The following is a 14,545-nucleotide window of genomic DNA, read 5'->3' on the forward strand; positions in this document are numbered from 1 at the left end:
TCACAAGCCACTTTAATGACTGTATCTTCCTGAACCTCAGACAGTAGCTGACATGTAAGTCCCAGGGGCTCATGGCTCTGGGAACAGAGGAGTGATTAGAAGAATGAACAGAGCAGGAACAGTCTTTTTGGAAAAGAAAGAAAGACATACTTTCCTTGTTACAGATCACAAACAAAATGTAAAAAAATGAACGTTTTCTACCAGCTACTGGTGGGGAAATTTTTGTAAAAATGACTGATGCCAAATATTTTTCATATTTGATCTAGCAGTGTTCTGGCAAGTGTCATCAAGGAAACAGAGCTTGTTCATGGTCTACTTCTATGACTGTTGCTTCTCACTTACTGAAAGATAAATTAGTCTAGGAGGTGCCTAAGTAGATCACAGCCTGGCCACTGCAGCAGGGAAGGAAGGAATTGTAGAGATTGGAACAGTGAAAACGTAAGGAAATTCGTGCTTAAGTTAACCATGGAGATCAGAAGTTGGAAAGTCCTGTGGTGCAAACACACCTAAAAGGAAGGGGATGCATATCTCACTGCAGAGTTTCTTAAAGAAATCCTGGCCCTGGAGTACTGCAGGAATGAGCACAGAACTAATGTTGAACACACGCTGTCATGGGTGAGATATTTAAAAGATTTGTAAACAAAATGGCAAGGATCACCCCAGTCCTTCAGGGCTGACGTACAAATCCATGCTGCTAGGTCAGAGCACCTCAGACACTAAGAAATGCTGTTAACAATTTTAGTTATCAGAATATTTACAGTCCTGTTACTTGAATGGGGAAGAAAAATAATCTGGAGCTGTTCCTTCAGTCAGCATTGGCTTATTCTAGGAAGACTCACCGTTTTTTTGCCAAAGTCCCTGTCAGGCTATGCAGGTCAGCTGGGATTCAAGGACCAAGACCAAGGAAGCTGGTGTCTGTCAGGTCATTTTGTTGAAGAGATCTCTGACCACAGCTGATGTCCCAGACAGTGCATTGCTATGTGCATCCCTTGCGGGGCTATGTGTAACAGCCACAAAAGCTCACAAATATCAGAATACTCCAATATACCTCAAGGTAGAAGACCTCTGCCAAGTACAGGGATGATTCTTCAAGTCATTAACTAATTCTAGACAAATTCTTTTGAGACCAAGTTAGCAGAAATGTATTATCTCTCCTCCATTCTTTCTCCTGCTGTCCAGATCTTCTTTGGTTGAGGGTTCTAATCCTGAACCATGAATTCAGTATTTTACCAAAATCAGGCGTTCTTTGATGTTTTCCTCTCTGATCTCATTTAACTGTTTTATTTTTACCTCCTTCTATTCATCATTTGTTTACTGTTCTCTACTTTCCTTCTCTCATTTTTATCCACATCAAGTGGCAAACAGTACTGTGGGCAAGTTATGGCAGGCTGAAAGAAGAGGAGGGACACAGACCAACAAACAAACCCGGGAGAGCAGTCTCTACTGTTCCCCAACATGTCTTCTAGCCCTGTTTCTACAGCTTAGAGCCAGAAAATATGTGAGTTGATGGGGAGACCTGCTCAAATGTTCCACATCAGGGTGGTGGAAGATAAGATGAGAAACAGAGAGGCATGAGGAGCTAAACAACAAAATATAAGAAGAATAAGAATCAAAGCTTTCTTCAGGAACACAGAGATAAATAGTTAGTTGTGCAATAAGGTGGGATCTGGCACGCAAGTTACTCATACCACATCAACGTAGAGAGGTGCTTGTTGCCAGTGGCATCATTCAGGCATACTCTGACTGTTCTGTAACTGAGGCTCTGGGCAGTAATCTCATTTCTGACTGCCTGTTATGTCTATGATTTTATTATAATTGCTAACAATTTGAGGTTTCACAAGTAGAGATCAGAGAAAGCATTCAACTTACATGAGAGGTATTTAGTCAGTTAGCAATTCATTTACTACATATTTAGAACAACAGTTACTCAGCCATGTTCCATACATTTAAATAACTTTAATATTGGTATTAAACAGTTGAAAATAGCATATTAACTGAATAACTACACTTGATACTGTTATTTTCCATTTCAGTTGCTTTCCTAATAGCAGAGTAACTATAAACAGTGAAAATCCATGATTACTTAAGTCAGTCTATGTCTCACACACAATGTTAAGGAAGTTTTCAAACACATAAGTTTCTGTGTCACTGATACATTGTAGCCTGTAAAACACAGAAATGAAAAATCACATGCATTACCTTCTTCAGACTTGCAGCTCTGTCTCATCAAGAAAAAATGGTTTTAAGTTCAAACTTTTATGAGATATTTTATTTAGAAACTTTATTAACCTTACTTTGAAATTTATCAGTAAGGGAACTCATTCCTTCACCTGTGCAGTAAACCAAATATGACTCAGTACTCATTTTTCTGGATATCACCACAAGTATAAACTTGGCAGGTGTCATGAGCAGTTCAGTTTTCTTGTACTTACAATTAGAAGCATGATCAGTAAGAAACAACTGTGGGTTATTTTTTTCATTGTGGAGTCTTCCTGGAGAGAGACGTTGTATCTGACCCTTCTGGGAATTAAACAAGAACAAAAGCAGTATTAGACTTTATTTGTTAAGATAAATTCCTTTTCTTTGTGTAAAAGCATTGTTTTAGACTTAAAGTGGACTCTGCGTATGTGTGTGTGCCCCCAGCCTTGTGTTTGATTTTACTGGTGATGGATATGCTTTTAATTTGGTCTCCTCCATGGATCTCTATTGCTAAATTCGGCTGATATGGAGTACAGCTCCATGATACTATATCATCATCATCATCAGATCTGGGTTAAGCTCTGTGTCTTTTCCTGTTGAGGCTGCCTCGATTGTCCTGATCCATCTGCTTCTAATCTACACATATAGCTGCAGACCTATAAAGAATCTGGATATTTTAAAAATTATCTAAAAAACCCAGAAAGATTTAGTTTGCAGACAGGCTTAATCGTAGCTCAAAAGGCATATTTGTGGGGCTAGAAAAAGCCAGAGGTTGGATAATATCTAGCTAGGTCGACAAGCAAGTGTGGCAGGAAAAGAGAAAGAAAGTGGGAACAACACCATCTGATTTCATGCTCCCTAATGCCGCTTGCTCTGCTGGACTGTGAATAGACAGATGGCAGAGTAACCCTCAGGCTGTTGAGAATGACCACTTCAGCCACACAAAGTACTGGAGGAGTAGAGGATGGCCATGACTCCACAGACCTGGAGGGAAATGGATCAGCAGATTTGGGGTTTTGGTTTTTTTTTCCGTATCAATACCCATCTGGCCTTTCTGGGAAAAATATCCAGAGGTCATCTTCTATCATCATATTTCTTTGCAGTTGTGGGAGCTCAAGCAAGCAAAACTCTTTGCCTTCAGATGTCTCATGGACCACTAGTGGTTACAGATGCCACAGGCTGAGTAACATGCCTATGGATCACCTTCAGCCACAGTAAGCCAGTAAGCACTCACATATCTTTATTTTTCAGACAGCTTAAAAACTAAGAGGGAGGTGTTTTCTACCTGGGCAAAAATCCCATGAGCACTCTACATATCTGAAACCTAGGAATTTAATGGGAAAATGGCACATGGACTTCAATGCTTAGTCTACATGTAGTGAGACACAAAATCACTTGTGTAACATCTCTCTCTGCAACAGCACTGTAACGCTTTTCTCATCTTGAAATGGTCTGGAAAGTCACCGGTATTCAGAGGGGAAGAAAAACATGAGCTCAACGTAGCTGTCCTGATCTAAAGGAGAAATATGTAATCTCAACAGTGTGGCACTTCATCACAGAATCACAGAATGTTAGGGATTGGAAGGGACCTCAAAAGATCATCCAGTCCAATCCCCCCGCTGGAGCAGGAACACCCAGATGAGGTTACACAGGAAGGCGTCCAGGCGGGTTTTGAATGTCTCCAGAGAAGGAGACTCCATAACCTCCCTGGGCAGCCTGTTCCAGTGTTTTGTCACCCTCACTGAGAAGAAGTTTCTTCTCAAATTTAAGTGGAACCTCCTGTGTTCCAGTTTGTACCCATTGTCCCTTGTCCTATCATTGGTTGTCACTGAGAAGAGCCTGGCTCCATCCTCGTGACACTCACCCTTTACATATTTATAAACATTGATGAGGTCGCCCCTCAGTCTCCTCTTCTCCAAACTAAAGAGCCCCAGCTCCCTCAGCCTTTCCTCATAAGGGAGATGCTCCACTCCCTTAATCATCTTTGTGGCCCTGCGCTGGACTCTCTCCAGCAGTTCCCTGTCCTTCTTGAACTGAGGGGCCCAGGACTGGACACAATATTCCAGATGCGGTCTCACCAGGGCAGAGTCGAGGGGGAGGAGAACCTCTCTCAACCTACTAACCACCCCCCTTCTAATACACCCCAGGATGCCATTGTCCTTCTTGGCCACGAGGGCACAGTGCTGGCTCATGGTCATCCTGCTGTGCACCATCGTAGCACATGTAGATGTAATCTCTTACCAGATCCACACAGGAGTGTTGTCATCATGTGTCACTGAGATTACATAAAACACAAAGTGATGGAAAAGAGGATTCAGAGGATTTACCTCTAATAAGAAGTACCCTTATTGTTATCTGAGCCTTGCCAGAACCATTCTGGTGTGCTAGAGGTAATGAGACAGGCAAATGACACAGAAATAATATGTAATTATGCTGTCAGCCACATATTTGTATTTGATCAGCGATGACAGACAACTCAATTGAAGCAAAAATTGGACAGCTAGATCAAAGGAAAATGCCTGGAACTGTCTACATCTTCCTTCAGACTATTCACTGCAGTGTGTATTGGGTCAAAACTGCCAAAAAGATTCATGGACAAATAAACAACTGGGCTTGGTCAGCTATGCAATGCGCAGACATACAAGCACGAATACACGTGTTGTTATGTACTGTAATGTAAAGCATTCTGTAGTGTGGTGTAAAACCAGTCTGGTAGGTGCCTCTGCTCTTCTTGCTAGCCTCATTACTTCCATCACACAGGGATTTGGTAAAAAGCAGGCCTTACAAACTGTCAACAATTTTAAAATACACATCATTTTCCACAAATGGCACAGAGATATTTTGACCTAGAAAGCACTGGCAAAATAAATAGCAATTGAAGTTACTTGTGATATACCTACTTTTCCTGTACTTTGTGCTGGGAGTGCTTGCAGAACCATGTTGGGTTATAGCTGTAGCTGCAGGTAAATCTTATCCTTGTGAGATTTGGTAAGCATTTTTTATTATGTAGTGAAAGAGCTATTGAAATGTCTCTTGTTCCTGTCTCAACTGAAAAAAAAAGTCATTTGTAAAATATTTAACACTTGATTTCCCCCTATATTAACTGTGATGACTGTGCCATATGATACTACATATGAGTAAATGGGTAAGAATTATTTCCCTCACTAAATTTTATGTAGTCTTTTTTTAGCCAGCTCTAACCACAGGAATGGCTGACATGCTGCACAAAATCCAGTACCTCTTCTTCCTTCTTCTTCAAAAGGAGTATTTTCCAGTTACAAAACTTTAAATAATTGTTAAACAACAATATTTTTACAATCTTGGTATAAAGCCCCTAACCAAGAAGTGTTTTTTCTCTAAGCACAATGGCTTAGAGATGGACTACAGCACACTTGAATTGACATCAGTATTGGATCAAGGATGATGATTTCATTGAAATGAAAAGGTACATACAGGTAAAATGTGTTGGTCAATGGGCACGACAGAAACAAAAGGAAGGCAGAAAGACTAGCATTAAGGGGAGCCCCAAGAGATGGAACCTGTCAGCCTCCAGATGGAGGAACAGAGCAGCAACTCCATAGCTCTTCCCCCATCTCCAGTGATCCAGGTCCAGGTGTGACATGACAGGCATGCTGGGATGTGCAAAGCAGTAAAGTGCCCTGGCTTTTGGGTCTTCTGTGCTAGAACTATCACTTTTTCACACCAATTGACACTACTACTGCCCTGGACAGCCTGCTTGCAGCTCAAGGGAGGTTGGACAGCCCAGAGCAGCCTCATGGAGTGTGTAGTACCAGGAAGGTGGGGAGAAATCAGAAATGAGCACATACTGGCACATACTCACACCATGACTCAATCACACGTTGGTTTTCATGACAGTGCTCATGAAAGGTGTTTCTCCTTGTCTCCTTCTGGCTGCTTATTACCACCTGACTTGTGCTACCCCCACAGCCAAACTATAGGGCCACACAATGAAGCAGGTCAGGAAATTGGTTTTCAGCTACACACTTTTAGAATAGAATACATGCTTTCTGCCGTTACAGATGGATGAACAATAAATTCTAGTCTTTCAAGCTGTTTTATGCATAGGTATTTTAGATGGCTCTTCATTGCAGATGTTTCAAGGTATGTGTGAGGTTTTCCTGAGATTATGCTTATTACAAAAAAACCCCAGAAATTATAGATAATGTACTGAGAGGTCCTCAGATCACTGGAGCTAATATAAGAATGATTATTACAGAGATTTAATACAGTTTACAATAACCCCAAAATTTGTTTCATTTACTGAAGTTCTCAAGCATGCTTTAGGTGCTGTCCTGAGTCATGTTTCTATACTATTCATTCTTTTTCTGTAAGTAAAACAATGTCCTTACTCGATGATAAGACAATGTGCTTCATGCATTTCAGTGTTAGAATATCCATATTTAGTGATTAATCATAAGCACATTGCTAAAGCCCAGTAGTTTTTTTTGTATTAATTCTTCACCCTCTGTTGCTTATAATAACTACATATGAAATCCCCATCTGTTTTTTAAACTGTAATACTGTTCTTTCTTTCTTCCTAAATGCAGCATAGCTCATTATGTGCTAAAATATTCCTCCTGCTTTAGCTATTCTAGTAATACTATTGACACCTTGGGATTAGTCCTGAAGCTCATCTGAAGATAAGCACAACGTTTTATTAGTAACGACATCTCTTTTGTCTCTGTCCCGATTTCTACAGCTGTAGTACTAAGGTGAACAGGGCTTCAATAACAATTACCATTGAGTTACCCAGAAGATGGGACAACCCTCCCTGCATGGTCATTTGCTCAAGGCCAACAAGGGGAATCAGATTTAGTCAGAAAGGAGGGTATAAGAGGGAAGAATCAAAAGAGGGCAGTAGAGCAACATTTCTTTGCTGAGGTCTGAAGAAACTATAAGAATGAAAGAAAGGCTTTTTTGGAGGAAGAACTGGAAAAGACTTCTCATTTAATTATTCTGCTCTGATAATTCTGCAATGTCATCTTTCACAATAGTGCTGACATACCTTTGAAGGAAGAAGTGGTTTTAATGGCACAAAGCAGGACTTGTGAGGTTTGTGACTAAGTACAGAAGTGCGATGCAAAAATGTCTCTTTCTTAGTTGGTGTATTACCCACAGAAACTTTAAAAATTCACTTGCCACCTCCTTGCTTGGCTGCGAGTTCCTTAGCTTTCTTTCTACCTCATTAAGCTTTTCCAGGGCAAATAGCTGTGTACCCACCTCCAATCCCAAGGTCTCTAGGATTTCCGAACTAGCAGAGAGGCCTGCAGACCCTCCTAGGGAGTACCTTGCCACTCATCACAGAAGGGCACCAACCCGCTCTGCCCATGTTAACACTGGAGGGGGAAACACAGGGCAGAGACAACAGGGCAAGACAGAAGCAAGCCAGCAGACCTCCCTGCTGAGTGTTTAGGGAATTTGGATCCAAGAAGGAGGTTGCAGGTCCGTTTCCTTTGCCAAATGCACAGATAGTCTGCCAGAAAGTATTATAATCGTGCCCTTATTTCAGCTGGACATTTTACCCCTAGGTTCCTAATTTGGGCTACTGCTTTGGGCCAGGAGTGAGCTGTACATCACACTTCTATAATTCCAGGACCTGCACAGACCAGCATTGTAGCTCTTGTCCCTTCAGGCAGCGGAAATGCCATGGGTGTGATCCCCATGCATGAGAAGGGAACAGAGCCAGTCTCTCCTATTTCCCAAGCACATGCTCTAGGCATTAGCCTGCAGTGGTCTGTAAATGGTTTAGCTGGCACGAGGATCTTTGGGCAACCAAGGGAAATGGTAAACTCTGCTCTGTTCTTCCTAACATGCCAGAAAGCTGATGACTGTCAATCCCAGGTGGAGAGACATGCCTCCCTACAGCCTCTAGTCAAGTGTCCAGGAAGATGAGGTGAGGCAGAAGGCATGTCTAGTGTCTTGCATTGCTGTATTCCCTACTGGTTACCTTTACACAGATCCTTGACCTTTTGTCTAACCCTCCTCAAGTTTTCATATGAAAATCTCCTGAACAGGATCCAGACTTTCAAATGCAGGTGTCAGGTACCTAAAGGTATTGCTACATGAAAATTGTGGGCACCTAGGTCACTTGGTGCATCTTATCTCATTCCTTTTGGTAGTCTTGGAGATAATTCCACTATCAGGGAGCTGAATGCTCAGTTGTGTGATGACTAGTCTGTTGTTACACAAGCAGATCACCATTAATTTCCATTAGCTTGCCTGGTGGAGATGTGAACTGTGTCTTTTAGAGATAAGTGTGTGCCTTGTTAATAGATTGAAACTATTACCCTTTGGAAATAGGCAATTTCAGACCTACACAGACCCAGTGATCAAATAAATCTACTTTATCGATTCATTTGGATTACACGGGAGCTGCAATATTTGATGCTTCATTTTCCCATCGGAAACCAGTCAACAAGAAAGGGATATTGTACCCTAGGCTTCCCATTAACCAAATCCTTGCCAAGAAACTGGACAAAAATAGAAAGAAACAGAAACTAGCTACAAACTTGTCTGTGCTTACTTTTAAGGTAATCACAAAGCTTTGAAAAGCCCCCCCACTACATATTCGAGCAGCCAATGTGATCATACACACTACAGGCAAAACTGAAGATGGTTATTGTTAGACTGGGTAATATGACAGTGATAAATATACTTTTAAAGAACAAAAAATACAAGAAAATGTGCTTTGAATGAAAATTATTTACCTAGGACTCTAATAATATACAAGCCAAATTATCCAGAAGGTTTTCAGAAAAGGCTAAACTTTTTATGAAATAAAAGACGGTAAAGTTTTTAAGGAGTTAGAGGAGCTGATTCCTTCCACTTGCCAGGGGCACCTGGGATGAATGGCTCTTGGGAGGTTTCTATTACCTAGACGGGAAGCTGAGGCAGCCAGCTGATTGCTGGCACCTAACTTTTAGGTCCCTGAAGTTAAATTAATCCCATTTGTGTTATATGTAGATCTGAGTACGGTATATCTGCATCCTCTAATGGCTATTATTGGCAGTTGATTCCTACCATGTATTAGTAACCAAGAAAATTACTACCTTTTCAGTACTTATCCAACCATCCCTAATCCCCCTCCTGGTGGCCAAGGGGCTTTATGATGTTTTAAAACAAGTAAAAGCGAAGAAAACTTCAGGAAGGGACTAGCAAAGTATTTCAGGGCATTTGCTGGTAGCCAAAGTTTGAAATACTTACAAAGACTGGATTCTGTAATTTCTTTCACAAGCTTTAGTTTTTATCTTTTTCAAATGTACTCTAGGAAGGTGTAAAACTTGAAGTATTTTAGCTCAAAATATTAACAGAAGTATCTGAAAAGAGGCATTCCAAACACTTCTGGAGTTTAGTCTCTACAGGACTCCTTGTATCTCGTTGCACTTCTTTGAAATTGGTAAAATTGTTCTGTTTTACCCAAGAATAGTTGTCTGAACAATGTATATGACGGTATTTCGTAATCTTAGGAATGTGCATCTGGTTTAAGCTGGACATGAAGTTATCCCAGAAAGAACCATCTATGTTTAAAAAAAAAAAAAAGAGAAAGAAAAAAAAATAATATTGTAAAATTCATCTTTAAAAATAAGTAATAAGCATTTATTGCTGCAATAAATAACATGCCTATTGCTTTTTGGTGTACTGTGCTGCAGCTGCATGTTTCTAGCCCTCCCCTGTGCTCTTCTTGTGAAGACGTGGCCCAGACAGAAACTGAGCCCTGTAGTGCATGAGTGACAAGGTTTTTTGCCTCTGCAATTCTCTGAACTTACTGCAGACTCTGATGATATAAACTGTGGTAAAAAGAAGGAGGTAGAAATACTTAGTTCAGAGGAGATGGTGAGTAACAGCAGCACATCTGCCCTGATACAGATCAGTTTAAGCTGTTGTGGAATTGAAATTAAAAGAAAATTGACTTGGGTGCTTTTGCAGTGAAAGAAGCAACAACACATGCAATTACACTTGTACTCGAGCCATAATGCAGTACAGAGAGTGGATCACACTGCACCTCTGGAAAATGAGTTTGTCCTCTTCAAGCACTATTCAAAGGATACACTCTTAAAATAATCTCACTGTAACAAAACAATAATGGTTCACATAAGAATTAAGTCAGGCTCTTAGCACCCTTCAAAGAATCATAGAATGGTTTGGATTGGAAGGGTCCTTTAAAGATCACCACGTTCAACCTTTGCCATGGGCAGGGGCATCTTTCACTAGAACAGGTTGCTCAAAGCCCCATCCAACCTGACCTTAAACACTTCCAGTGATGGGGCACCCACAATTTCTGATGAACCTGTTCCAGGGTCTCACCTCCCTCATCATAAATGATTTCTTATATTCAATCTAAATTTACTCTCAGTTTAAAACCATTGCTTCTTATCCTGTCACTGCAGACTCTGGTAAAAAAGGCTCTCTCCATTTCTTATAAGCCCCCTTAAAGTATTGAAAGGCTGCAGTAAGGTCTCCATGGAGCCTTCTCTTCTCCAGGGTGAACAGCCCCAACTCTTTCAGCCTGTCCTCATAGGAGAAGTGTTCTAGCCCTCTGATCATTTTTGTGGCCTCCTCTGGACCGTTTCCAACAGGTCCATGTCTTTCCTGTAGTGAGGGCTCCAGAGCTGGATGCAGGACTCCAGGTGGGGTCTCACCAGAGCGGAGTAGAGGAACAGAATCACCTCCCTCGAACTGCTGGCCATACTTCTCTTTATGCAGCTCAGGATATGACTGGCATATCATATTGTCCATATCAGATGCTGAAGAGGTTATTTTTGTTCGTTTTTACAATCAGATTTCTATGGCTAATGTTAAATAAAAACCTTACATTTCTGAAGTTTCACACATGATTTTACTAGCTCTGCTTTCAATAATGGATAGCAAGATAAAACCAGCAATATTTTTAAAAAAAAGCTTAGTGAATGTCAGTAAATGTTACCAAGTAACAAAGCAGAGGAGTAAAATCTATAGCAGAGCATTCCTGCTATTCTAAGAGTACCTGAATAATGGGATTAAATGAAACAGCTTTGGCTTGTGGTCTAGCAAGTGACAGATGAAAGATCCACACTCCAGGAAAGTCAAGTTCATCACCGAACATTCCGCAAAGCAGAACACTTCCTTGCCATTTTACTATGCTGTGAAGCTATGATTTAGCATCTCACATAGTAGCACGTATAATTTTAGCCTTTTAGGCACAGCTGTGAAAGGTCTTTTCAAAAGTGTTTGTAATTTTTAGAGGGCTTCGCAGAAGTGCTTGTAAAATGAGTAAGTATGCAATTATCTAATCTTGGTGACACTGCAGCTTGAACACATCCAGAAGCTTGGGATGAACACTACACTGCTGTAGGGTAAAGACTTCAAAGGGATTGCATACATTTATGTCAGATTGTAATCTTTTGCATAGCCTGCAAAATTAAAGCAGATATTTTGAATGACTCTGTATGTATAATTCTCTTAATCTTTTTTTCAGAGAAAAAAGTCTTCACAGTCCTAACCACCTGCAAAATAACCTTCATGGCTGTCATTAATAACAATATAATTTACAGTGAGAATCGTGAGAGGTAAAGCTAAATAAACATTGCTAAGCAAACTAAAATATATTACACAGCTTCAGTCAAAATTCTGGGAGTTAAGGAAAAAGCCACCTCAATGGTTGCCTTATGACTTTAACTGGACCGGCATCATGACTGCACTATACATACAGCTTAGGCCTTATGTACACCAATACATTCAAAAATATTCTAACAAGTATCTGAGTTCAGTGGAACAGGAATATAATGACAAGGCAGATCTGGATAGACTTTGGAAGCACTCATGAAGGATTAGGGAGAAGCAAGAAAAATGCAGGACACAGGTTGAAAGTAATGGCATTCCTTATTCCAGTTACCAAATTTTTTCTTTTTCATATTGGAAGAATCGTCATCTAAGTGGATGAATGCAACCTCATATGTCACATTCTTCCCTCTTGGATCAATACTTTTTTGGATCAATACTTTTTTGATTCTATATATTGAGATTTTTGTTATTTTTCTTTTCTTATAGCTGCAACATATACTGGAAAGAAAAACAGTTATTTAATATTTATTTGTGGCCAATTCTCTCTCAGTTTTCCATTTGATCCTTCCCTGGGCAAACTCCCACTGGTCCTTTTTTTGTAACCATACATTCCTATAGATTATTTGAAGCAAGTGAATATTTTATGGGGTGGGCAAAGAAACAAGAAAAATATTATACTTTCTTATTATGTAACTGTTTTTATATAAATCATATAAAGTGTGAAAAATCCTATGAGTGGATTGTTATAAATCAAATGGACATGACACATATTTAAAGCATTTTGTTCCCATTTGGCAGCAGAATAGCCCATGCTACAGCTGGATGTAGGTTTAATTTCTTCCCTGACAAAAAGGAGCCTGTGTTGAAATGATAATACTTTTTTCTTGAGTCTGGTTCTAATTTTATAGCAGGTCTGCTAATAACACATAGAAATTCTGATTAGGATTTGAAGTCAGAATATGTCACTGTTGATCTGGAAGGTTTGTATCTAACATGTTAATATGTTTGTATCTAATATCTAATATGTTAAATTCCCTAAAGAGAGAGGCAGTCTTTGGGGCATACAATTCCTCTTGTGACAGTCTCTCAAGAAAGCTTTGTGTGTCTGAGGTCTTGGCTAACTTCTACAGATACACTGGTTGGCCTACTTAGAGTTATTACCTCTGCTGGTAAATTTTGCTTTACCTGTGTACTTTATTTTATCTACTGCAACACTGATATTTCTGTTACCACACCTACACTACAATAAATAGAAAAGTGACCAGAAGGTGTCATTGCATTTTAGATCATTTTTACCACTGATGTAATGGTGAATGAAGATGTGAAGATGTAATGATCTAATGAATGATGCAGATACAAGGAAACAGGCAGCTCAGTAAAAACAAGATTAGCTTCATCAGTTATTACAGATTAATTATCACAGCTGTAGTGCTTGGATACAGTGTTATCCCTGTCAGGAATTACCACACTGTAAAGGGTTAGATTGAAAGTAACAGTCTAAATTTCCACTTTCAATAGGGCAAAATCCACACATTGCTCACTATGGCATTACACATTTATTATAAAAATTCAACAGGGCAATTTACACATGGTAGATTACTAGCAACCAACATTTTACAAAGAGCCACTTAGATTAAAATTCTCTGGAAGACTTCCAGACTAACACACATAAAGAGATTTACTTTTAGCGGTAACTCAGCAGGTGAGGTTCATAGTGGACACACGTGCTTAGGTTAGAGTAAAGGAGGGAATGGGTCTTTGCAGAGACTTGCAGAGAGATTGTTGGTATTTTCTTTATGGTTCCTGTTTTCTTCTGTAAATTTGAGTGGTTTAACAAGAGATACAGATGAGGGAATGGAAATTACTTGAACAGTGAGACAAACCATTACTGGTGTAACTCGCTCACTCGTTCCTAGAAAACTTTATAAAAAGCTTAGTTTTTCGTCCCAAACATCCTTCCAATCTTGCAGTCTGGAGTCCAGGGTTCATCTAGGTGTCCCAGAGGAATAGCGGGGTCCAAGTGAGACACAAGGTATTTGCAAGAAAACAAGCCCAGGAGATGGTTAAATCTGGTGGCTGAAATGCGTGCATGTGTCTTGTGAATTGAAAGGTCTGTCATTACTTGCTACCAAGATTAGATTTGACCTTTCAGGGAAATCAGCTGCCAGCCTCCATACCATGTAAACAGCAGCTCTGGTGGCCTCTTCCTCTGCTCATAAATATGCAGAATTATTGTAACCACTTGTGTTGTTCAGAGTCTCAACAAAGACCTCTCATAGATGCTAAATACCCATGACTATCAATGGTCAACCACCTATCACAGAAGTTTTATTTGCACCCAAGTACCCGGGTCCATGGAAGAAGGCTTTATTTTCTGGTAGATCAGAGGTGGATGTAATGTTCCCTCCAAAAAAAAGAAAAATCATGAGCACGATCAACCCAGTACAACAGAGAAACAAGCCCTTTCTCCACAACCTTGCCAGACAGGAAGAGCAGAGCACAGACTTTGGATCTGTAGGTCTTTGCATCATTCTGCTGAGATGAGCTACTGTTAGTAAGTTCTTGAGGAGTTAGGGAAGCTCTGCTTGTATTAAGCTGCATTTATTGAAGATCTCTTCCTATCCTGCAACATGAGAACAACAATGAGAATTTGGGCTGTCTCTCACAGATTGCTGACTGACGTGTTGCTCTTGCTGCCCACTATGCTGAAGGTAATATCAGTGCTTGATCCTCCAAAGCACTAAGGTTCTCGCTGCCTTCAGCAGATGCTGCAACATAGACACAG

General features: G+C 40.2%; 1 protein-coding gene across 1 annotated transcript in view; it reads right to left on the reverse strand.

Moving 5' to 3' along the window:
• Positions 1-14,545, reverse strand: part of CALCR (calcitonin receptor) — a 170,933-nt gene that overhangs the window by 72,588 nt on the left and 83,800 nt on the right. Inside the window, exon 2 of the mRNA XM_065629396.1 lies at positions 2,433-2,520. Coding sequence (XP_065485468.1) covers positions 2,433-2,480 — 48 coding nt within the window. The 5' untranslated portion in view covers positions 2,481-2,520. The remainder of the gene's footprint in view (positions 1-2,432; positions 2,521-14,545) is intronic.

Source organism: Caloenas nicobarica, chromosome 2, assembly GCF_036013445.1.
Source record: "Caloenas nicobarica isolate bCalNic1 chromosome 2, bCalNic1.hap1, whole genome shotgun sequence".
In the NCBI taxonomy this organism is placed as follows: domain Eukaryota; kingdom Metazoa; phylum Chordata; class Aves; order Columbiformes; family Columbidae; genus Caloenas; species Caloenas nicobarica.